The sequence below is a fragment of the Anopheles stephensi genome, unplaced genomic scaffold (genome assembly GCF_013141755.1).
Source record: "Anopheles stephensi strain Indian unplaced genomic scaffold, UCI_ANSTEP_V1.0 ucontig47, whole genome shotgun sequence".
Lineage (NCBI taxonomy): Eukaryota > Metazoa > Arthropoda > Insecta > Diptera > Culicidae > Anopheles > Anopheles stephensi.
Window position 1 is genome coordinate 1 of NW_023405413.1, and position 24765 is coordinate 24765.

Sequence of the window (24765 nt, forward strand, 5' to 3'; positions counted from 1 at the left end):
AGCAATGATACGGAAAGCACCACCCTGCTGGACGAGACGTGCCGCAAGACCGAACGGTTGTACGATATCACGCCGATAGATCGCGGTGACCGACACAGCCGTGGTTCGACCAAGAACAAAATATTCCTCTTCATTATTGCATTCGGCGTGATCGTCACCCTGTGGATGGGCAGCATCTCGAACGGCAACGACCGGGGACGTGTGGGTAAGTAATCAATCGAACCAAACACCCGAACCGGCATTCCGGGAGGGACATTCTCATGCGTTGCGTTGATTCACTATGTGTGTGTGTGTGTGTGTGTGCTAATTTTGGCACACATCCCCAAGGCAGAGCGAAAGATTGGCGAAAGCGATTGGTTACCTCGCATGGACCTCTCGAATTATCTTCACCCGAACGTGCATCGAGGCAGGGCAGGTCGGTCCCGGTCGTAAATATTACTTTGGCCTCGAAAGTTGATTGAGAAAATCATTGACATTGCTCGCGCCAACCCATACCCGTGGTCCCGGGCGTTTGATCGGCAAGGAATACGACCAAAAAAAAAAAACGATTTGAAGCAGGCGGACAATCCGGCGGCCATTACCCTCGCGTCTATTAGGCCGGACGATTGAGGTGAATGCTATGTTTTGGCTAGACGGCTCGACATTTGCAAGTTTTGATTATGCAAATGTGATGTCCCGCGCTCACGGGACGCCAGCCCCAGCGGGGTCCTCCGCTGTAACGCCGCTGATCGGAAAAGAAGGCAGACGAAAATGGCAGCATTCGTAACTGCCGAACGCACGTACATTTCACCGGTGAGGCCGCAGCAAGACGGCGAAAAAAAGGGAGAATTGAATTCAACGAATTTCAATTGATTCAATTGGCGAAATACGAGCATGTTCCGAATTAGCATGAGCGTCATGGGAAGAAGGTAGCGTTGGGCACTTGTGGGCCCACATTCGGAGACCGACCGACCCGACAAAGGAGTCAAAGTTTTCGGACGCATTGTGAAGCGCTCGTGTAGGAAGAATTTTCCTTTCACCTGTTACTGGTCAGGAAATCGCTTAATCTTGATCGCGCTAAAGTGGCAAGAAAAATGTCCAAGATCAGCAGCCCATTTCTTCCACAGCGACATCCACACATTCCCAATGTCTAACACACTCTAACTGCTCATTGTCCTTTTGTCCTTCCTGCACTAAATCATGTCGATTATAACCGGGCAGCTAAACACGGCGAACTATTCTCAGCCCAAACGATGTTTGATTGGTTCGTTTAGGAGCGCGGCGGGAACACGGGCCACTTTTTTTTTTGCCTGTCCCGTGTGCAGCGCCCACAGGAAGTAGTCCCATCAAGCAAATGAATTTGAAACCAATTCGTTGATAAAACTGCGTTCCCCTCAAATCATTACGATCGGCCCCGATTAGTAATCGTCCAATTGACGACCGAAAGAGTTCCCTTGGGCCGGAGACACGCGCACGCTCTGTCACTATCTCTAGGGGACCGCATCGGACCGCCGATGTCGGCTTCCGTCCGCGCACGTCTATCTATTACACGCCCGCGGTACGGTTCTATCAATGAATCGTGCCATTGTGCCACCGTCACGAAACACGCCCAATATGCGCCAAGCCATGAATGGGACCGGCTGGCGGACCAGCGAAACACGCGTTGCTGACGTTTTCGGCCGCACGGGCTTTGTGTAGTGATTGGCCAAATTCGTTGTGGACATACCCCCAAAAGTGTGCGTGCGTGCGATTAGAATTTATGCGTGTACGCACCACCCTTTTAGTGGCGCGAGGGAAGCGAACATGCGTTCCGGAACGGGGGCGAGATTTCTTCGATCAACCGCAACCGGTCCCAACTTCTCCTTCCCCGCCTGCGCGTTGTTGTGTCCTGCCCTACCCTCAGCAGAGGTCAATATTTTCCCTTCTCTCCCCCCCCCCTGTCAACGGGCAAACGTTGATTGGAATCAATTTAAAACTTTTTAATTTTATTGATACCATTTTGCACACCACTGATTTGCTGCGCGTCCGAGATCCGCTGCTCGGTACTCGGCTGGGGGGGAGGTTTTTCTTCGTTCTTTCTCCGTCGGCTGGACGCGCCAGGGGCGGGGACACCACCAATCGATGCCGATGTCGAAGTAACAGCCATTGGCGTCACGTCGACGACAGTGAACCGCGGCGTATAATATCGCAAAACAGGCGGACGCAGCGCTGGTGGTGTCACACGATGCACACAGGCGGTGGGCTGTAGGGTCAAAAGACCGCATTGAAGCGATGCACAAGCAGCAGTAGGACAAACAAGAAACCATCGCCCCAGAGCAACCGCGATACGACGCCGCAACGGGTCCAAGGTTGCTGCACCGCACACAGCATGAAGATCCTCCCGGTACGATCAATTTAGTCGACAACATCGGCAGGGGAGAGGGGAAGGGGACGGGGAGGTTGGTGGGAACGACACGAGGAACGGCGCAGTTTTCTCAGATGCAGGATAATTGGTTTGTATCGAGCACGACGCTGGTCCACAGTACGCCACTGTGATATCGTCATCCCCATCACCACCATCAGCAGCAGCAACAGCAGCAGGGTCCAGTATCAGCAATGCTGGGAGGATCATCGCATCTGGAAGAAAAAAAGAAAGCGAGTTCGAGAGAACCGGGAAAGAGAGAGAGAGAGGGGGAGAGAAACTGATGGCAACGTCCCGGTTCCTCAATCAAGCGAGTTGTATTCCGATTTTCTGACCACTCGAAACGCGAAACGAAATGAACGATCACAGCTCGAAGAAGTTCATTTTGCTTGTCTTGGCTGCCGATACTTTTGTCGTACGAGAAATGAACACACGAGAGAATTTCTCCACGCGTGAGGGCAGAGAGAGAGAGAGCATGAAGCTCCTTGTAGGCCCTTTCCAGGATGATAGTTGGAGGTTTCTAACAAGTCGAATCTGTTGAATTGGCCAGATTCAGAGATGCCTCTGCTTATTGAAAGACGTTTTCTACGAAATTCTGAGCTCTCTAAACAAGTGATTGACTCTCACGGTCTCTAAGGTTTGAGGCTCTATAGCAGCTGTATCAGAAGCTGATCAATGTTGAGCATTGAGCAATCGGCACTAAACTTCAGCTTGTAGATTAACGAGGTGAAAATCAAAATGATGGTGACACTCCTAGCGATGGGTTGGTCATGTTATGAGCATGGTACCGGACGACCGTAAGTCGTAAAGTCTTTTTAGGTTGTCCACATGGAAAGTGGAGGCGTGTTAGGCCCATACTGAGATGAAGTGTTTTGACCCATTAGAGGATAGTCAATGCCGTGAAAAGCCCGATCCACTAGCTCACGGAAGATAAGAAGGGGCCTGTGAGTATATCTTTTCAACATCTTCGATCTGGGTTCTCTAAGAACTCTAACTCCAGAGAGTAGATTACTGAACCGATGATGTTGACGGTCTATCGTACACCCCTTGTGACGTCTTCCCCCTTAATGATGTTAGATGTTTCCTCTGTACTGTCTGCCCTGTCTAAGCTCAAGTTGTCCTACTCGCCAGGTCCTGATGGTATCCCTTCCTCTGTCCTTAAGAAGTGTGCTTCCTTTTTTGCTCCCATCTTGACTCGCGTCTTTGTCAGAACCAGCCAATGAGGGTTCCTTTCCTACCATATGGAAGTATGCTTGGCTGGTCTGCTTGGCTGGTGTCTTCGTCTGCTGACTGTTGTCGTCTCCAATCTGTACTAAATTCCTTCTCCGTTTGGTGTCGTAAAAATGGCCTACTCCAGTCCCTCCCCGATAAGTGTTGTGTGATCTCGTTTTCTCCTTCCGTTCTCGTTTTTCGTTTAGTTACACCCTCTGTGATACAGTTATACGTCGCGTATCCTCTGTAAAAGATCTAGGTGTGTGGCTCGACGAAACGCTGTCCTTCCGTTCCCACGTTGATTATGTTATCAGCATGGCTAATAAAACCCTGGCTCTGATCATTAGGCTATCGTCCGAAATCTGCGATCCCCTCTGCTTGAAGTCCCTGTACTGATGTTGGGTGCGATCCTCCTTGGAATACGCGGCTGTAGTCTGGTCTCCCCCAGGCTCTACTGTGATGGCCAAACTGGAGAGTGTTGCCGTCTTCTTTTGCTAGAAACCATTGAGGATAGGCATTTCCATATCCGTGCTGGCTTCATTGCTGGTCTCCTGTTAAATGAACTTGATGTCCCTTCCCTCCTGTCTACCATCCCTCTTTATGCTACTTCCCGTCGCCTCCGCGATAGACCTCCCCTTTTTATCCCATCCCGCCACACTCGCTACGGTTCGAACGATCCTCTGCTACGAGCTTTACCAGCTATCATCTGCTGTGCTATCACCTGTTCGACTATAATGTCCCCCTGTCTCGTTTTCGTGTCCGTCTTCGTGAAGCCTCTTCCCTTGCCACCTAATCCTACTGTCATCCTCGCTTTTCCTTTAAGTGTAAAAGAGAATTATTAAACCATCATTGGCGGACAATAAATAATAGTAATAATATCGATAACAGAAGCTAAGGTAACGGTACGAGACGAACAGATGAACAACGACCGTTCATCGACTCGATCGACCATTTTCGATCGTCACACCGATAGTCGTTCGAAAACAGTAATCGACCCGTGCAGCGGTCACATACTGTTGCCGCGAGGATCTTCCCTAGCAGCGTGGATGGCAGGCGCGTGTGACGATTGATCGTGTCGTGGTTCCCTCTCTCCTCCACCATTCCTCCTCACCCATTGCATTGCCGAGATGCCGCGATGTATGTGTGCAGCATGTGACGAGGCCAGGGATTTTGTTGCGCCGGGGGCAGATTTTTGTGGGCAAAATGTGGGGTACACTCGTTTCAATTGAGCTGAAGCTGTTGGTCCGCCGCCGCCGTCCTGACTGATCGACTGGCTGGCTGGCTGGCTGGTTGGTTGGCTGTGTGGGGTTAATTTTTATTGGCGCGCGAAAACTCGAGCCAGTGTCCGTTTGGCGTTGGTTGAAATTGGGTTGAAGCTGTCGAACTGCTGGCTCACGCCGCAGCGTTAGATTGGGAAGGCGCGTTCGGTTTTATTGCCAAGCATATTTCTCCGTTTGATCGCGCCTTGCATTTCGAGGATCGTTCGATGCTCTTGGTGCCGTCAGTGTGCTAATGCATAATCCTTTTCTCACGGTGATTCGTTTGTTGCGTTTGTTTAGGTACGATCGCCGGCTGGGGATTGAACACGTCGCGGGAAACGATCGGGTATGTGCTTCCGTACGAAAACACCACACTGATCGATCCGCTGAACGTGTGCACCACCGAGGAACGGTCCGGGCTGGTGGAGGAAAGTGAGAAGGTGTTCCTGCTGATTGTGGTTTGCTCCTCGGCACGTAAATTTGAGGCGCGTCAAGCGATCCGCGAAACGTGGGGCAAGGTGCGAGAGTTTAACTATGGCCAGTTTCGGCGGCTGCACGAAAGAATGCGCGGCGAATATCTGGACCCGAAGGCGACCGTCGGCCGTGAACTGAAAGAGTACATGTGGAAGGTGCCCGACGGCGAGGATAATGATGGTGAGGCGCCCGTGGGTGAGGGCACCGAAGCTAACGTAAGTGATGCTGCTCCTGCTATGTGTGCTCCCGAAGGGTGTGTTAATCGTTGTTCTGCCCGTTCCAGAATGTTCACTCGAAATCCAATTCTAGTCACAGTGAGCAAACCGAGAGCGGCATTGCGGGCATGATGATTAACGTGAAGCTCGTGTTTCTCATCGGCCAGTCGGAAGCTGATTACGTGCATCAGCGGGAACGATCGTCACTCGCACCCGGCCCGGGAGACAGCGCGAGCGACACGAAGCCGTTCGGCGTCGGCGGACAGGAAGTGTCCACTGCGCAGGGCACGGTGGTGGATAGTTCGCACAACCCGTCGGATGTTGCAGGAACGCCACCACGAATCGCACTGTTTCCGAGCGGAGCAGACGTCGATCCTGCATTCAACCCGGCCAACGAGGTGGTGGACGAGCTGCAGCTGCGGATCGTCAACGAAAGCGAAGTGTACGGTGATATTATACAGGAGAGCTTTATAGATAGTTACAATAACCTGACGCTGAAGACGATCATGATGCTGAAGTGGGTTACCAACAACTGTGATGGCAAAGGTGAGTGCGGGATCGTGCTGGTGTGGTTGGCGATGGGTGCACTAGTCTTAAGGTGCGGGATGGGATGATTCGAGTGTTTCCGGATGATGACCCGAGCGATCGGAGCCGTGCAGGCCGGCAGAAGTGCTGTGGTTTGCTGGCCCTGCGTCCCCTGCGGAAAGGGAGTCCACAATCAACGGTGTTTGCACTGGCCACAATTTATCGCTACTGGCGGTGTTGGTAATGTTCGCTGTTGTTTCCCCCCCCCCCCCATGCTTGGTGCAGCACCGCAAGAGCAAGATCGCCGTCCACCCAACGATAGGAAGCAGTATCTGCAGTTTAAGCTGGAAACGCGCGACTACACCGGCGACATTGAGGCGAAGCTGATGGTGTACCTGCACGGCGAAGAGTGGCTGAAGAACAACATCCGCCCGGATATGGCGGGCAAAATGGAGCGGGAAGTCATTTTCACCGTGGGCAAGACGGGCAAGGCCGGTGGCGTGTTGGAGCACGTGCGGAAGGAAATCCCCAAAGGGGTGGGCGATTTCTGCGCGTTCAACGTGACGGAGCTGGTGCTGGAGTGGTTCAGGGAGCGTGATCAGGGAACGGCTCGTACCAGCAAGTACATCGTGATCGAAACGCTGAACGATCTCGCGCGGAAGCTGGTGGTGAACAGTCCGACCGATTCGAAGTTTGTAAGATCTTGTGTGACTTTTGTTTTATTCTTCTTTCTCTCGCACAAAGCAGCTGGTGGAAGCACGGCAAGTGGAGTTGCGTTCAGGTCGTCCGGTTGTTGGTCTTGGCTTGGGGCGGTGTGGTTGGCCTTTTATTGTTTCAGCAAGTGTTAGCTATATGTACCGATTCTAAGGGCGATTTAGCTCGGGAACCGATCGACCGATCGAACCGTGTGCCGTGAACTGGTTTTGTTTTTTTATCGAATCTTTTCCTTGCAGTAAAATTTATCATGAAGTGCGATGATGACACGTTCGTCAACGTGCCTAACCTGCTGCACGTTCTGCTCGGCGGGACGGTTCCCCTGTACAAAGCGGCCATCTCGTTCTACGACACCAACACGGTGGCGGTAAAGTCACCGAAAAACCGGCTCGTCCCGGGGAAGCATCTGCTGACGGGGTTCCTGTTCTGCGACGCCAAACCGATCGGCGACACCAGCAGCAAGTGGTATGTAGCGGGACGCTCTTTCCCTTTTGCTCGCCAAACCCGGGTGTAGTACATTCGATGTCCTGTCAACGCAGGTACTCGCCGACGTACATGTACGATAAGGATGTGTACCCGTACTATCTGTCCGGCACGGCCTACCTGATGAACTTCGAGACGGCCAAACTGCTGTACCGGGCGAGCCTTTCGACGCCGATCTTCCACCTGGAGGACGTGTACCTGACCGGTATCGTGGCGGACCGGGTGAAGGTTCGGCGCCGGCACCATCCGCTCTTCTTCTACTCCTACACCAAAGACCTGTGCGCCCTGCGGGGCATGATCTCGCAGCATCATCTGCAGCCGAGCGAAATTCGCACCGCGTACGACTACATCACCAACGGCACGATCGTGTGCAGCGGCCCGGACAAACGGTTCACCGTGGGCCAGCTGAAGCTGCAGCAGCGCAAAAAGTGTCAATGATGTCGCAAACCGGTGGCCGTACCACCGGGACGGTCGCGCCGCTATCGCCAGTTCCTGTCGATCTGGTGATCGGAGGATCTTCCATCTTGTTGACACACACACGCACACAGAGTTTACTGCTCCACCGAGATTTGATTTGAACTACGCGGAACACTGCTGCACCATGACAGACAGACGGACTGGGCCATTATTCCCGGCCTCGAGCATGATCTTTACAGCACAATTACAGCTCGAAACGCACAGCCATTTCAATCTACATTATACCCCAGAATCTCGCGTAGATGAGACTAGCAGCAACCCCACACCAAGCGGACAACCGAGAAGTTACTAACGAATGCTGTCGCTGTCCTAGTGATGAAGGCGGTAGGGAGCAGCCAGCACACGAGTCGAATATTATTTACAAGCAACGTTAAGTCTGCTACATCGCGCTTCCTCTCATCGAACGGTCGTGTATATTGCGAAACGTAAACCGAAACAAACTTAGCTAAGCTTCGCCTTCAAACATAACGAACGAAACGTCCTTTACTAAAATTTTAATAACTTATTGTACTTGGTAGAAGAAACGGTGTTCTAGTTCGCGCCCCGTTACGCAAGCAGGCGAGAGGGCAGCAGCAGCAGCAGGAAGCAGCACCCTGCACTCTCTTCTGCTTGCTGGAGTAGAATCTCATTAGAGCTCTTGCTGACGACGCTTCTGAAGCCTCGCGTGATTGAACAGTGCGTTAGATGCCATTTATTGGAAGAAAACCTGTTGGAAGTGGTACCACACGAACTGAGTTGACAATGCTCATGCTATTTTCTCGTTCAGCTTGACGGATTTGATTGGTCAGAAATAGGGTTTAGTACTTTAGAGAGAGTTATGTTGACCACCGGTGTAGTTAGTAGCACAGACCGCACCTCTTAACGCCCTGTTGACTGCCACGACTGAGTACGGTACAAACATATATCATATCATTAGCCGCCACAGCGCAGATTCAAACGCAGTGAAAGCAATTATCTCGATATTGCTATATTTTTAAGTTGCTCAGCATGGGTAGGACAATACTTTTTTATAAATGCCTTCTTATTTTAGGTAATGTATTACTTTTTATTGTTCAATGTGCCTAAACTTAAAATGAAAAAAACCCCCCCAAAAACCCAACCGAACAACCGAAGAGCTGGCCATTACTGTGCGTGGTGGCCCTAGCATATAGTTTTACGCTTCGATATCAAATCTCATCTGGGTTTTCGTGAGCACTGGACTATCCAACTATGATGATGCATGGCATGACCTATAAGAGGGTCGTCGTGCACTAGCAGAAGAACCAGCCCAAGCGTGGCAGTCAACGTGCTGTTGTGAGAGGCGCGTTAAATAGTTCATGTGTGTTTGTTTGCGATTTTGCTTTAAACAGCTTACCATTACCTAGCAAAGTATGACACAGCTCCTCCAGTTTTATTCTAACCTCTCGCATTACTCAAACCGCAACTGCTATCGGTAAGCGCTAAGAGTCATAGGAAACAGTGCTAAACAATATAACAATAAGAAATGGTATTAATTATCCGAATACAACGATTGCACGACGGCAAGACAAAAAACAAGCACGTATTGCGGAGTGGAGAAAGGGGAGAAGATGAATGAGCAAATCATTTGATTCAGCTGTGATTCCATTACGAGAAACAAATCTAAAACAAAAACAAAAAAAAACGGAAATTAAAACGAAACGCATTGAACTTTAGATAGGTATACAAAGATTGGTAGCAGCGGAATGCAAAATATCAGGCGCCACGTGCAACCTGGTTGCGCACAACGGTATGGAGTTTTCTTTTGTTGTTGGATTGGCAAAGTGCAGCACCGATCGGAGAGGCAGTAGTAGTAGCAGCAGCAGCAGCAGCAGCAGCAGCGATAGTAGTATTGCTAGGAACAAGGAACATAGATTTGTGATTCTAAAAGAAGCGAACGACGCTGCGACCGAGCGGCGGTCGACCGTAGTGTTGAGTTTCGTTTCGGGGCGGCGTTAAAGTTTGGGCTCTCGTAGTTCTAGTGATATATAGTAGGTTAAAAAAGGTATTAGAATTTTCCAAACCATTACAGGATCGATGAGGATAACACATTTTACCACACACGCGCGCATGAGTGAACTCAGTGCACGCACGAACTCACGCTCGCAAGACACGTGCGGCGGTGATCGTGAACAGACCAGCAGGAGGAAACCATAGGTCACCCCCCCAACAAAAAAAGAAGAAGAAAAAAATACACACAAACTTCCAGTAAGTAGACGCATTTAAGCGAAAATTTAGTATGATCCAATTAAAAGACATCGAAAGTGCTAGTGGGAGAGAGCGAAACAGAAAGATTCTAATTAAATAGTAAACCAAACATTGGACGAGCGAAGAAAGTTAGCCACAAAAGACACAAAATTATATTAGTAGGATAAATTGGGTTTTCCGTTTTGCTGCCAGTATGATAGCCTCCCCCCCGAAGAGAGAGAGAGAGAGAGAGAGAGAGAGAGAGCGAGAGCGTGTAAGAATCCGGTTTATAAGGAGGAAAACGGTTTTTCTTTCCATTTTTCTCTTATTGGTCCTCATAAGAATGTGCAGGGGGGGAGGGAGGGCGGGGTATGTTTGAGTTACCGTCCGACCTTCGTTCTCTTGATGCGTGGACAAACGGCGTACTGTCCATTAGTTTTGGGCCAAAAGGAAAGTAATAAAAATTAAATCCAAACTGATGAGAGAAGAGCTGATTGATAGTGATGTATCACACATCCACCTAACATCAACGTTTCTTTATCTTTCAGAAGACTTCCCCGTCGAAACAGGTCCTGTCTTCTATTGGGCTTGCACGTGGAAAGAACTTCGTGTGCGAAAAGATCTGACAGTCGTAGGGTAGGTCCCGTCGAGTGAAGAACCTGATCCACCAAGGGAAAGTTGGTCTTTCAGTAGCCGTCGCAGCTGAAGAGACCTCGTATCTACCGGATCCTGGTCGTCGATCAAGGGTGATATTCTTACTATCAAGAAGTAATTGATACTCGAGGAATATTTTTTTATTAGAAAACGTTTATTAGATCTTTGCTGTTTGCTATTACACATAGATTTTTTCCCACTTTCGATCGATTTCAAGTATCCGCTTCAACTTTCCTACAGTTGTATGTCTTTTGGTGCGGTGCCTCTCTCTCTCTCTATGTACACCCGTGCCTCGTTGTACGGTGGTTCGGTTCCATTCAGTAACTTAATTTATCTAAATGTATTTCAGGTTTAAACGAAGCATTAAACCCGAAAATCCACCAGAGCGCAGGATGCTCAAGAAGATCTCTTTACCTACGAGAAGTATGAGACGAGTGCACCAGTGGCTTATGAGTGGACGACGATGACCTTGACGTCACCGAAATAGTTGATCGCCATGAAAGAAGACTTCCGAATCCGAATCCCGCACAGCGAGGCACAGGTGTATCCGCCTTAGTATCCGCCCATTTTTCCACACACTCTATTCGTATTCGTAGGTTGATAGTAGTTTGTGCAAAGTTTTTCCCTTTTCCCTTCCAGTGTGTGAGTGTCTGTGTGTGTGCGTCGTGTCGTAAACTTTAAAAAGATGGAACGTGTAAGTGAAAATGTACTTTCTTCCTCCTGCTGTCCATCCATTTACATCATCATCCATCCACTATCTACTCGTCGTGTATCCTATTGGTTTCGCCCCCGGAAAGTGAGGGTGGCTTCGGAGGCGATAGCTTTGGTATTTCATTTAGATGAGGGTGTTTTTTTTTTCTTTGCTCACAACTGCATTTTCCCAACAGTAGCGATACTTTGTACCAGCCGGAAAAGAAAAAAAAAACTCGCCGAAATGTCTTGCTGCAGTCTTTACAATTGCTTTGTGTTTTGTGGTTGCAAACGACCGAACGAAGGAAGGGAACGGTGCTGGTGGCTGTCCGTTAAATTAGTTTTTCTATGGCGGATTCACAATCCTATGGTAACTGGCGGTCCGTGATGCACGGCTAACGAAGGTATAAAAGCTGCCATCTTGAATCTTGACCACATCGTTCCACCGATGATTGGCACGGGGCATGTCAAACATGCCATCCTTTGTTTCGCTGTATTTGCTGCTTCGAGTGTTGCTGCGCTTAGCTATAAATGAACTTCCCTTCCAAAATATCTGTTAGCCTGCTATCTTCGCGCTCTGCTGTTGCTGTCTGGTAAATGGTTCGTAAGTTCTTATCCGTCTAAGCTGTAAACGTGATGTGAAGTGTTGTGTTGGTTTTTCTACTCCTTCTATTGCTCCAAAAAAGAATCGTGCGAGCTGCAACAGTATACAATAGAGTAGTAGGTGGCTGGCAAAGTGTTCTCCCTTCTCTGTCCACGGTTCCCGGAACAGTTTTGCTAGCTTAGGGTTATCTTTTTGTATCAAATGTGAGCGTTCTCTCTCTCTCTCTCTCTCCCTTCCTTCTTTGGACATACAAACTTTGCAAGAGTTTGCGCTCTACGCACCCGACATAGTAAATAGTAGGCTCTTGTCTAATCTTAGAGTCACATCCCTTGAATATCTCTTCTTGCCGACGACGCTCCACACGCTGCACTACTGGGAAAGTGACATTCATTTATCTGTTTTGTTTTTCGCCCTCGCTGCTCTGCTCTATCCTTAGACTAATCCTTATGCCTATGTATCTTCTTTTTTTCTTCTTCTTTAGGTTTGTTTCATTTCTCAAGTTCCCTAGTGGTTGAAAGGTTGTGCGCAAAAAGGGGGTTGTGAGTGTGTACGAAAAAACGGGAAGGTGGCATCGGTGCATCGTATCGTAAGTCGGAACGCAACACAGAGAAAGGAAAACCCGAAACAACGACGCTGAAGTTGGAGAAGTAAAAGCTTCATCAAACCGGTGACAGAGTATCCCGTTCCGAGCTGGGCTGCTGCATCAACTATGGCCGTCCTTAGCTCTCGATGCATCCTCCTCTTCCGTTGAGTTCCCATCCCTTAAAAAAGGATTCACGTGTTGTGTGTGTGTGTGTGTATGTCCGCAGCAACTCTGTTCGGGCTTTCCGGTTTCGCTTCTACTACAGCAAGGCACGTATGAGTTTATCAAACAATGGTCGATCGATCGGTGTAAATCAGCCCCTAAACATTAGTTTCGTGTGTGTGTGTGTGTGTGTGTGTGTGTGTGTGTGTGTGTGTGTGTGTGTGTGTGTGTGTGAGTTCGAGAACGATTTCTGGTTTTGTTTCGTGTTTTTGCTTCTAATAGTCTCTTATTACTCTATATCGACGGGAGAGGATCACCAATAGCACGGAATGTGGACGACGAATCACATGGAGTTTTGAGCTAAAATGTTCACATGTCTCTGTGTATATATATATATGTCGTACTACTACTAAGTAGCTAGCTAGCAACAACGGCCACCAATCCTATTCTTCCAAGCACACATACATACATACACGCACACACATACACTTAGAGACATACACATCCATACACCTATGCAGAGAGAAACACGAGACGTAACACATCACATCATATCGAGTAGGGGTCGAGTAGGTAGTTCGACCGACCGATTCCACTCTCTCTATCTAGTGTCAGATTTTCGATTGGGGAAAAAGACATCAAACGATCAAACAGGGGAGTGTGGTGTTAGTGCTCTGCTATCAGTAATACTACTAGTAGTGTAGTGCACGGGTGCTACAGAGTGCATGTGGGGCGGGGGATAGAGTATAACATCGGTGATAACAAATGTCACAGCATCGCTACGGAATCGCGGTAGGCAGTGCTGCACCCCGAGGACTCACTCCTCGATCGTGGACGGGTGTCGGCGCACGACCGCGCCCTGTTCGTCGGTGATCGTGGACACCGTGCACGGGACCGCTGGCGACACCGGGGACGACGGAGATATCACAGCCGTGGTGGAGCTGGTGGTGGTGGTGGTGGTGGTGCTGGCGGCCACGGTTGCCGCAGTCGAGCAGGACGACGTGGTGGAGGACGTCGACATCGAGCCGGACGATTGGGACTGTGTCGACGTCGAGGGTGAGCCCGAGTTGAGCAGGTAGATTCTCACCGTATGCTAGCACTTCGGGTGGAACGTTTTGCGGTCCGGCAGCAGGCACAGGATGCTGAGCGCCATCACCATGTGCCAGATCGAGTGTACGATGTGGTAGTTTTGCTTCGTCTGAAGGAAGGCAAAACAGACCAGCCCCACCATGACGAGCACGCTGCCGATCGGGAGGTACAGCGCCAGGTAGCTACGTGCCGGGAAGCATCGCTTCGTCTTCCGGCAGCGTAATCCCCAGCTGACCGAGATGAGACAGATGCCGGTGAGGGCCGGTGCCAGAAACACCCAGAGCGATTGCTTGTTCAGCTCCGTGCCGAACGCGAGCAGGATCGCACCGAGCATGTGCAGTAGCGACACGAACTGGTGCCGTATGTTGGACATGGCGATCAGCGTGACCCAGATGGCGAGCAGACCGCAGTAAAAGTCACAGAACTGCAGGACACCTATCTTCACCAGACAGAAGCTAAACTCCTCCTCGCCCGAATCGCACGCATGATAGAACGCCGAGAAGAACATGGCGAAGAAGTAGATGATCGCTTCACTGTGGTAGCCGCGCTTGACGGCGTAAAAGATGCTCGGCAGAAAGAGGAGGTTGGAGAGCGTCAGCATCAGGGAGGCGAGCAGGATCGAAGCACTCGACGGTACCTGCGAGTCTTCGGTACAGTCCCAGCCGCGGTAGTTCCGCAGACACAGACACGTGGAAAACACGAACCCACCGGACATGTAGTGATAGCAGCGGCCGAATCGTCCACACCGTCCGGCCACACACGGACTCGACGAGATGGTGAAGACTACGCTGGAATTACACGTACTGTCGGCGACTCCGCCTTGCACGCTCTGTTCCGTGGCGTACTTGTGGTGCTGCTCGAACTTGCGTGCCATCTCATCCGATCGACTCCCGGTACATTTGGCATCCATGATGCACTCCTTGATCTTGAGCGTTTCCGTCTCGTTGAGCGAACTTAGGCAAGCGTCATCCGCTAGACAGCTGCGATAGTAGCTTAGTCGATCGGTGCACGAACACGGTGACCGCATCGTCTCCAGCGTGGAACGGTACGAGCGTACAAAGTCCTTCACGCTGTCGATGATTGTCGATCGTGCCGTTGCCTCCGATCCGTGACAGAACAGTCCCAGCGTAACGTACCAACTGCCCGGTTCGGGGAATGGGACGTGCACGAGCCCGGTGTTCGTATCCGCATCCGTGTTGTTGATGACGATGGCGGCTGGATAGATGTGCCGTCCGTACACACACTTGTCGGGCCAGGTAGGAATGCCCGGCTCTTCCAGTCTCAGACACACGATAACCGTTTGGTTAGCCTTGCCGGCAGACTGCTTTGCCTTGTCCTCCGCCTCGGTAGTGCTGCTCGGTGCTACTACCGTGGTCGTCGTCGTGGTGGTGGACGTAGTGGTGGTCGTGGTGGTTGTCATTGCTGCTGGCAGTTCCGGCACGAACTCCTCCTGTATGTCGACCAGCTTCTCGGCCACAACGCCCGCATGCTCGTTGGTCGACTCGTGCCGTGCATCGATCAGGCTGCCCTTCAGATCTTGCCGCATCGCAACGGCAAAGCTCAGCGTACCCCCGATGTCGTACACATCGTTCACGTCGAACTTCATCAGGGCAGGGATGCCGGCAGTGAGGTTGAGCGTCACCGGCACCGTACCGTTCACGTCCGGCAGCAGGTCGTAGTCGAACATGAAGAACTCGCGGTACGTCTGCCGCAGTACCGGGTAGCGGTCGAAGCTTCGATTCGGCAGTGACTTGGTGTCCGCTGTCAGCGTATCACTTTCATCCGAAGAGTCGACACTTTCGCGCGTCGTTTCCTCGGTGGACGGAGTCATCGTAGACGCGGCATCTGGGGCAGCCTCATGCGCATGGTAGATCAGCTCCACCGTGTACGCTAAGCTCTGCGGATCGGGAACGCTCGTTGGCGGACTGTCCCGCTGTCGTTCCTCCCGTGTTTGATTTGTGGCGTCCGACGTGACGATCGTTTCGTTGGCGTGAAGTCCGGCCACAATCGTACCGCTGCTGGTCGGTGGATTCTCACGCATAAAGTCCATATCCACGTAATGCCAGGCACTTTCGTGAGGATAGAAATCGATGCTGACGTCACCCGTTTGGTTCGGACAGATGATGGCATTCTGGAGATAGTTGCGGGCCGTCGGCAGGGCGCTCGCCTGCACATGGAAGCTAACGTCGGTACAGTTCGCACAGGGCTGCGTGATGGTAAAGCGCCACGTAACGATCGACACGTTGCTCGGGACGAAAAACTTGAAGGACTTGGGTTCCGGCTGGTCCGCGGCAAGCGTTCCCTCGTACCGCACATCCACGTTAAGCATCTGGGGCTGTGCGTTCGCGACGGACATCTCCGACATTAGCAACGTTTCGCACGATGCAGCAAGACCTGTGAAGGAGGAAGAAGAAAGAGACAACGGAGCGCGTTAATGGAGGTTAGGATAAGAGAGGTAAGTAATTCAAAGTCTCTTCTCTCGCTGTGGATTATTCTGCTAAATGGCACAGACAAAAGGGGGGGGGGGGGGGGGGGCGGGGAAAATTAAAGTTAGTCTCCACGGTGGAAGTTGCATTTGCCATCATTCAGCTTTCGCTACCGTTTCAAACATCATTAAAAACTTTAACTGCTACGGGAACTGGAGCGAACGGAGCGAGCTAGCGTTCGTGTCCGGTTTCGCCCGTTTTTTGTGGTTGTTCTTGGTTCGTACCGCTTTCTCCAGTTCTTCGTTGATAGTTTGCTTCATCGCTACCGCATTCACCTAGCTCCGTGCCAATAGGGTGCGACACAGTCGCTACAGTTCAATTTCCGCCCGGCCACAAACGCTCGGGAGTGCTCGGCATTTTTTTTGTTGCTGTGCCGCTGTTGTGGCTCATGGTATTAAAATTTTCTTATCGGCACCAGGAAAGTTAAGTTTTCCAGTCTGATTTTTTTTTCTCCGGGATCGGCTTTCCCATTCGCTTTCCCCGTTGCGAATCACCAGGTGATCCGCCAGGGTGGCAAAGCTTTCAAATCCTCCTCTAACCTGGATGGCTGGCTGGCTGGCTGGCTGGCGAAACGTTTATCTTAAATGAGGGAAATGGAATCGAAGATTGCAGAAAAGCAGCAGGACCGGCCCGCCAGGACCCTCAGGATCAGTGGAACGGTTGAGCGGTTAGGGGATAATTTAGCCATTACCAAGTATTGAGTGGGAGCTGTTTTTGCCGTTCGTTCGTTTGCAGAAGGTTTTTGGGAGTTAATTTTGTACTTAACACTTAGCGCAGTGGAGAATCGCAGGAAGCGGAAGTTGAGGAGCGAACTTCCGGTGTTGGTTCTTTCTGTTAGGAATTCAATTTGGGCTGCGTCAATGTTGTTCCATTTTATGGCACTTAATTAATACACTTTTGTCTGTTAGTTTGGTGCACGATCCGTGGAGCAAATGGTAGGAGTTCTTCTAACGGAAGTAGCCCTTCTTTGGATGTGGAGCCTGAAGATCTGGTCAGAGATAGACCATCCAAATAGATTTTAAACAGAATAGAGTCAATGTTCAACACAGGTCCACTCGATCCTCTAGATTCATGTGCGAATCTGTACCAGCACCGTATGCCACACTTTGTATGCTAATGTTCCAATTATACTATTTTAATCTCGCCGAATCTTTGGGGGCCGATATTAATGACCCATCATTAGGGATGTGTAAAACAAAACTAATGGGTTGATTACCACGTGCCACCACGTACGCTACGGTTCGCGTGGTGAAGGGACACAAATTTGGGTTAAATTTTCATTTGCTGCCACACTGCAACCGTCGACATGGCATGGCTACAATAATCACTGGTTGCGTCGTCCAACGTTTGAAGTGTTGCGATACGATTTGCGTACGCTTTGGGGTTTTCGGCTCGAATCCTGGCCAGGTTGGATGGCCAGTTTGTTGAATGGCCTCAATTTTCTAACGTGGAACGCACCGTACGCTATCGGTGCCGTGAAATGCTATTTGTTAATTTGATTGAGTGAGACCGACAGAGAGAGAGAGAGAGAGAGAGAGAGAGAGAGAGAGAGAGAGCGGGAGAGATCTCTGGGCACTGGGCTGTCACTTGTGATTCGCTGCAACTCCGGTGACGTAGCACGGATATTCTGGTGGCACTAGTTTCGAGGGTGTCTCGCTATCGACCTAATTACAAATAATGAAAGTCAATCAAATGCCCGTTTGTGGCCGAATTTGCATTCTTTTCTCCCTTCTCCTCCTGATGTGACACATTTTGGGCCCACGCTGTGTGTCAGCTGCCGGGTTCACCCGCTGCACGAAATTGGCCACGATTGGGCGTGATTTAATTACACTATTACCGGGCCGGAATTTGGACAGGTTGCGAGTGAGCGTACGCCCATCTTAAAAAACCCACCGAACCACCGGAAACACTCACGTCACGTCGCCTTTTGACGGACGTTATAGCACGGGTTGATGTTGGCTCTCGGCCGTGTCAGGAGATTATTTCGGTAGTGGCCTCTGCCGTGTTTGGGGGGATGGGATGCATGCTGGCTCGTTTCCAACCCTTACCTTGCTGCTCGATTCGCTCGTTGTTCGGATCGGTCCAGCTGATGAATGCCACGGCGAACCAGTTGCCCGGATGCGGACCTTCGATGCTTAGCCGGCGCGTTGTGCTGTCCGACTTGAACTGTAGGCTGTGGATTTCGAATCTGTAGTGGAAATAGAAGGACAAAAAAACAGGAAGAATTTAGAGGAAAAGTCATTATTGTGTGGTTGCTCAACGGTTTTTTCTTTTAGAGCTTCAGAATCTTTCGGGAGGCTGATGAATGATTGGGAGGGTTCCGGCGTTAGACACATATAGAGGAACAGGAAGCTCTCTGGTTTTATGCATTGTCAGATTTTCAATCACCCCTGTTAATTAGACTAATAGTGAGCGAAGGTACGGGGTCCTGTCTAGATTCGAACTGAGACCCATCCGTGTTGACGAATCTTCTGCTATCAACGGTGCTATCTTACCGGCTCAGTTTGATGGAGCTAATGTAAGACAAAAACGGCTCTTGTAAGATAGCTCCCTAGTGCCTATTTTATTAGAAATAGCTCGTTCGATGTTAGGCAGCACAGCTCACAACGTACGGCTTGTGCAAGTTCCTCACGCTTCTTACGACCTATAGTGTGATGGGGAAGCAATTTCGCTGGAGTCCTGTAGCTTTCCAGTGCCTGTTCCAACAGGAGTAACTAGCTTTCGTGCTCTGACCTCGAAACAAAACTACCTCCTTACCATACAGGACCACCGAATACCGACAAGGATCGCAACGGATCGGGACAAAAAACTATAGCTCCCGGTTCTATTTCTCTAGCCTATATAACGCGCACTTCTGTGTGTGTGTGTGTGGGCTATCGCCTAGAGAGTCCACATGACGTACGAGCGGACCAACGATACGGCGAAGCATAAAACCCATCACTCTGCGAAGAAGGCCACAAGTGCCCCCCCCACCTCCCCCTCCGTCCATGTGAAAGTGGCCGCGTTGGAAGCGTTCGGGCTGTAAATCAAATTTCAACGCCAGTCGTCTTCTCCAATGCTTGCGCCGGAGTCAAAACTCAGGGACAGCTACTTGCGAACTCGACTCGACCGACCGACCGACAGCCCGACCGTCTCGTCGTCGGAGTTGTGGGATGGTGAAGGACTACCGGGCTGCCCGATCGCTATGCAAATATGCTTCCCCGATTTCCATATATCGTGCGCTCCGTACCTGTGCTCTCTCTCTCTCTGTCTTTCTTTTTTCCTGGTCTTGTGCAGGTTTTCCCACCCCGGTTTCTCGGATGAATTCCGGTGCTGGTCGGAACGGTAGAAGCAAAAGAAAATATAATAATCTAGCACAAAATAGCATTAGCCGAATAGGGACGTGGACAGAGTCTGCTTGTAGCTTCCCGCAGTCGTGGACCGTTTCCATGGGTTATGATGAGTTTTCCCATTTTGGGTGCCTTTTTCCCCTCTCTATAGACGAGACACGGGGGGAGCATTCGTACACGAATAAGTAAAAAGGAAAAACTAGCTTTGAGTCGCATTTCATCGCGAACTATGTTACGTTGCTTTTCGATTTCTGTCTCCCCCGCCTGCGAACGTTCCCGGTGGGGATTTATTTTGTTTGGTGTGCCTTGCTTTTTTTTTGGTTCCCGGTCGGGGAAAAGCGCACAAGGTGCTTGCTGCCCGCACGGCAAGCCAATGATCCTCACACGTAGAACAAATCGTACGAAATCATATAAAGACGGAGGTAGAGACAACGGCACCGTCGTCCTGCGTCGCGTCCCAAGACACCCGGCGGCCATTCGAAGGAACGTTTTTGATATTCATAGGATTTTGTCTTCCGCCGGGTTCGTGATTCGGGCGTATCGAAATGTGATAGAATTTGTCATTTTTCCATGATCCGATCCGACCTGCGAACACAAAAAAACCCGTTCGTCGTTGCGCGAAAACGTTGGGCAGGCAGATTCTCAGACATGTTGTGCGCGATGCAATTTGAGTTGAAATTCGCTTTTACGCTGTTTGTTTGTTGCGACCGTGTTTGCATTGGTTGCTTGGGGGGGTGGGGTGAATCCGTTTTGTTTTGCAGGAATCCTGGGAGAACGTGGCAGGTTCTAGGGAGGTTTAAGATTTTCCTCGGAACTGACGTACCGTGGCCCAACAGAGCGCGTGTCGGGAGATGGTTTCTGATGAAAGTCTTTGTTGGCAGAAAGATGAAGGAGCTTCACTAATTAAACATGATGTGTGGACAGTTGAAGAGTAATGAGAACGCTTAACTGAATGACGACGACTCTTGGTTAAAGGGATGTCCTCGTCCTCACCGCTCTAGAGTTCAATTCTACGAAAGCCATACTTCAGTCTGAGCTGACATCTTGAATTCTGAACCGTCTGTCTGTTCCAGCATTCCAGCCAGAACTGCCCACCACCCCACGATGACGCACAAGAGTCGCAACTCCCCGAAGGTTTACTTTGAAATCGAAAGACCATAAATTTGCGTCAATCCGATGCTGTTTCGTTTTCGCTGTGAAGTGAACAACTTCTTCAACGTACGCCACAATGTCCTGGGGGGAGGGGTTCCAAAGCATCTTCGAGCCAACTTCTTCGTCAAGGTTGAAAGCATCTTCGCCAATTCGCCTGCGTGCAAATTCACTAAATAATGGACAATCGGCATGCGGGCCGGTATTCGGAACGATGGATCGAAAAGCTGTCCAGGACACGGCAGGGACGATGCTAATCATTCCGGCAGCAGCATTCTCGCCACGCCAGTAGCGAAAGTAAGCAAATTGTTGCTCTTGCTTCGGGGCAGGGGTCTGGCAAACGATTTCCGGGGCTGGAGGGAAATTGTTTCCGAGTTTTTCCCAACTCTCTCTCTGTCTCTCTCTCGCTCGATGGAAGGCGGAGGTATCCATCATGGCGATGAATATTTGGCAGTCTTTCCTCATCGACAAAGCTCATCGACTACTCATTTCCTGGCTACGTGTCCGTACGCTTTCCCAGCGCCAGCCGGCACCGTACGGAAAGTTGATCGCCCCCCCCGTGTTTTTGGGCAAAAGTTTTGTTTATTCTTTTACTGGCGTTTTGCGAGCATCGGTTGCTACCTTCCGATGGGTGGTCGCACTGACGCATCTTTTTTCTCGCGCATTCCAATTCACCCTTCGGTGCGGCTTGCTTGGTGGACTTGGAAGTTGGCCGAATAACTTTCGTCCCAACCCTGCCAGCGGGTTGGTCCGTAAGACGAGGCATAAATTTGTGGCGCCCCCAAAATGAAACACTTCCGTAAGAGATGGGAGAACCGCCCGGACACACGTACGCGTACACATACACACTAAAAAAAAACCTGTGATTTTGCGACCAACACAGCAACCGTCGCTTTTGTGCCGGTCGTTTCACCCGTGACGGCCTGAGGCGACCGGCTGGAAGGGCGTCCCAAGCGTCCTCGTTAAAGACTTTGGCAAGCACAACTTTTTCGGGGGCCCTCGACTCAACCCAGCTTGCCCTGCTTCGGCAAATTCGCTCGCACAGGACACAGGACGTGGCCCAACTGTTGGTGGATTGACGTGCAAAGAAGCTGCGGTTGACTGATGATAGCTTTGGCAACATTTGTCACGTAATTTTTGATGAGTTTTACTGCTGTTTTGGGGCCGGCATCCCGCACCATCTGACGCTTGTAAGACAGGGCTAGTGGTGCCGGGTAGGGTGCTGGGCCACCACCCCCAGCATTTACCAGCAGCAGTCTTCGATCAGCGATCGTGTGTAATGGGTGTAAGTTACATGAGCGGTTCGCCTCGGTCCCTCATAACCCTTCATTGAGTAGGATAATGGAGAGGTACGATATCGTGTTGATTACAATGATTGCATTATCTCAAAGTATAGTCAGTTAACACTAACTTCATCATTTCAAACCTGTTACAAGCTCCTGGGAAATCTTCCCTGGTGGAAATCGACGAAGCTTTGTTATAGGCGAGATACTAACAGGTGGATAAATAAGCCTTTGTCCTTACACATTGTTAGTAAGTTCTAAGCTCAAAAAGTTAAGTGTATAAATTTAAGTTACTGTATGAGTTTGGAATCCTATTGAGGCCCCAAACTGAGCAACAAAAATGACACAAGGGTAAAAGACTCGAGAAGGCCCCCCCTAGAATCTTTTGTGTGCAGCACTGTGGCCTGTCATTTTTGTTGTACAGTGAGATTTCTGTATGGTCAAAACCCATTAGATGTAAACATTGTGCATTGTTCCTTAATACTGTTAATAGACAGCGAGTAGAACTTGATACAATACATTATAACAAGTGGTTTGAGATTATGATATTCTTATGTTTCCTCCTTTGCTGAATATCAATGCAAGGTAACAAGTATTCATCGAATTACTGTTCCGTTACCGTCCGAGAACGCCGTGTATGTTTTAGGCCCGATTGTTCACCCCTAGTGCGACTGAAAACTAGTACGAAGCCCCTGTAACCCAAAATGAATGGTAGGGTTAGCGGAGAGGGGATTTTAATCAAATAATAACAATATTTTATTCGACTTTCTTCAACCAATTTTGACCACACTGAAAGCACACTGAAAGCTCACTGTGAAGCTCTCGCAACGTGTACTGCGAATTGCATACCTTTAGGCGTAAATCCTACAGCGCTTAACAAATTTTGTCAGGGGGGGGCCTTCTCGAGTCTTTTACCGACACAAGAAATTATAACCGTCAAAATTACAGAAATTGCGTACAATACAAATCTGGCTAGAAAGTATGTTTAAGAACTGAAACTTGTACGATTTAGGTTCAATTTTCTTCTTTCTTGGCTCAAACACCTTTTAGGTCATGTCTGCCATTTCTGGCTCATTAGACTTATTGGGATTCCGGATGGGATTTGAACCCCGGTCCCGTGTGAAGACCTTCAGCGATGACGCCTCTACTATCGGGTCGCCCATGTACCCACGAGGAACTATTTAACTCATATTAATAGAAGTGAAGACAGACAGCAAGATCGATAGGCGGAGAGCGATCGGAAGTCGATTCCTCAGCGTTCCGAGTAATACAAACAATTTCTGCCGTAAGCTCACACCTTACAAACGTGTCGGTATAGTAAGGAAGCACTAGATGGATGTGAGCAAATTTTAAAAGCCATTACTATTACCATCGATATGCTTCCAAAATCATTAATCTCTATTTCTTAGAATTCGGCTACACTTTAAGGGTTAATGGCTCATAAGGGACAGGCCGCATCCACGTGCGGTTACCGTTCCGCAAAGAAACAAATGAAAAAAGTTTCTCAAATTTCTTGGACTTAGTTTGTCATTTCCCCTCCCTCTCTTGTACCTCGTCGCCCCAACTTACCGTTCCTCGGCGTCCAGAAAGTGTTTGGGGAATGTGATGTTTTCCGGACTGATGACCGGATAGCTGCCCGCTTTCAGGTGCAGCGTAATATCATTCGGTTTGCAGTTGCGCTCTGAATGGAAAGAGAAAAAAGCGAAATTAACCCGACCGGACATTCCTCGGATTGCTGGGAGGGGGTACTTACGGAAGGCACCTTTGGATTCCTCGTACGCCTTAAAGCTAAAGAAGGCTGTACGGGTGTCGGTCGGTATGCGAAAGTGCAGTATCGAGACGTCCTTGTAGGCGGTGTACTTGAGCAGCGTGTTGGAGGGCAACCGTTCCAGCGGTATCTGACCTTCGGGCGGCTGTTCGCCCTGAGCCGACGCATCCTTGCGCGACGTCCCGGTCCCGGTCGGTGGTTGCGTTGTGCGTGCCGTGGTAACATCCGGTTCATCGGGCGGATGTGAACGGTCGGTGCTATCGCTGGGAGCGGGACTACTGTTGCTGCTGCTACTGCTACTACTGCTACTGGATGTGGGTACACTGGAGGTAACGCTAATAGTGGCCGGATGTGGTGCTACACTGCAAAGGCTTCGATTCGTGGCGAACGTTAGGAGCACGAGTACTACCCCAAGGACCATGGCAGAAGTTGTCCTACTGCTGCCGTTACTACTTCGAGAACACATGCTTGTGACCGGCATTGCTTCCGTTGCTCAGTGTGTCACAGCTTACGAAACGTCCACACAGAACCCACACCTCCTCGTCGTTTGATGGACGCGTTCTTGCGAGATACTGACGCGTTTGTTTAGTGTTCCAGTTTCCTTTACCTCCTTGCCGTACTTTACGGGCGTAATCTCGACGCGTAAGCCCTTGACCTTAGGTGCCTTTCAGCCGTTCCACAACCGTTCGGCAGGGGCGTTCGTGCACTTCGCTCGTCCGTTGTTATTTTGTCATTATCGATCGATTAGCGATTCCCCTCGTTCGTCGTTAGTGGTGGAACGAAATCGATTCTCGGGCCGGGGGTCGTAGGTGTTTGGTGCTGGTTTGGATACCTTTCCACTGCAAGCTGTCCAAGCGCAAGGCAACGTCCTCAGCGAAAGCTTTCGTCCTGTTTCTAGAGGGAGAAAGGGATAGTGAGAGAAAGAGGGTGGGAGAAAGACGTTAGACGGCATTCTATATTTATTACACACACACACACACAATTGTTTGCAGTGGGATTGGTGTAAATTAGAAGCGACGGGAAATGATGTACGGGCTGATTGATT

At 50.1% G+C, this 24765-nt stretch overlaps 2 protein-coding genes across 6 annotated transcripts in view; one reads left to right on the top strand and one right to left on the bottom strand.

Annotated features, from left to right (window-relative positions):
* Positions 1–6: 6 nt before the first annotated feature.
* Positions 7–10136, top strand: LOC118517081. The gene is made up of 5 exons (XM_036062936.1): positions 7–205; positions 5152–5540; positions 5609–6086; positions 7019–7244; positions 7319–10136. The coding sequence occupies exons 1-5, from the start codon at positions 166–168 to the stop codon at positions 7698–7700; spliced, it is 1515 nt and encodes a 504-aa protein (XP_035918829.1). The 5' UTR covers positions 7–165; the 3' UTR covers positions 7701–10136.
* Positions 10137–13671: 3535 nt separating this feature from the next.
* LOC118517080 overlaps positions 13672–24765 on the bottom strand; it is a 28567-nt gene continuing 17473 nt past the window's right edge. For all 5 annotated transcript variants that reach the window (XM_036062933.1, XM_036062934.1, XM_036062930.1 and 2 more), the window contains 4 exons: positions 23706–24614; positions 23522–23633; positions 18240–18379; positions 13672–16099 (listed from right to left, as the gene is read on the bottom strand). In XM_036062933.1, coding sequence (XP_035918826.1) covers positions 13710–16099; positions 18240–18379; positions 23522–23633; positions 23706–24201 — 3138 coding nt within the window. In that variant the 5' untranslated portion in view covers positions 24202–24614 and the 3' untranslated portion in view covers positions 13672–13709. The remainder of the gene's footprint in view (positions 16100–18239; positions 18380–23521; positions 23634–23705; positions 24615–24765) is intronic.

Bases quoted from the DNA above. Each gene is read 5' to 3' on its own strand.
- LOC118517081 (XM_036062936.1), top strand. From the start codon at position 166: ATGGGCAGCATCTCGAACGGCAACGACCGGGGACGTGTGG. The intron at 206-5,151 runs GTAAGTAATCAA...GCGTTTGTTTAG, and splicing joins CAACGACCGGGGACGTGTGG to GTACGATCGCCGGCTGGGGA. The intron at 6,087-7,018 runs GTGAGTGCGGGA...TTTTCCTTGCAG, and splicing joins CAACAACTGTGATGGCAAAG to TAAAATTTATCATGAAGTGC.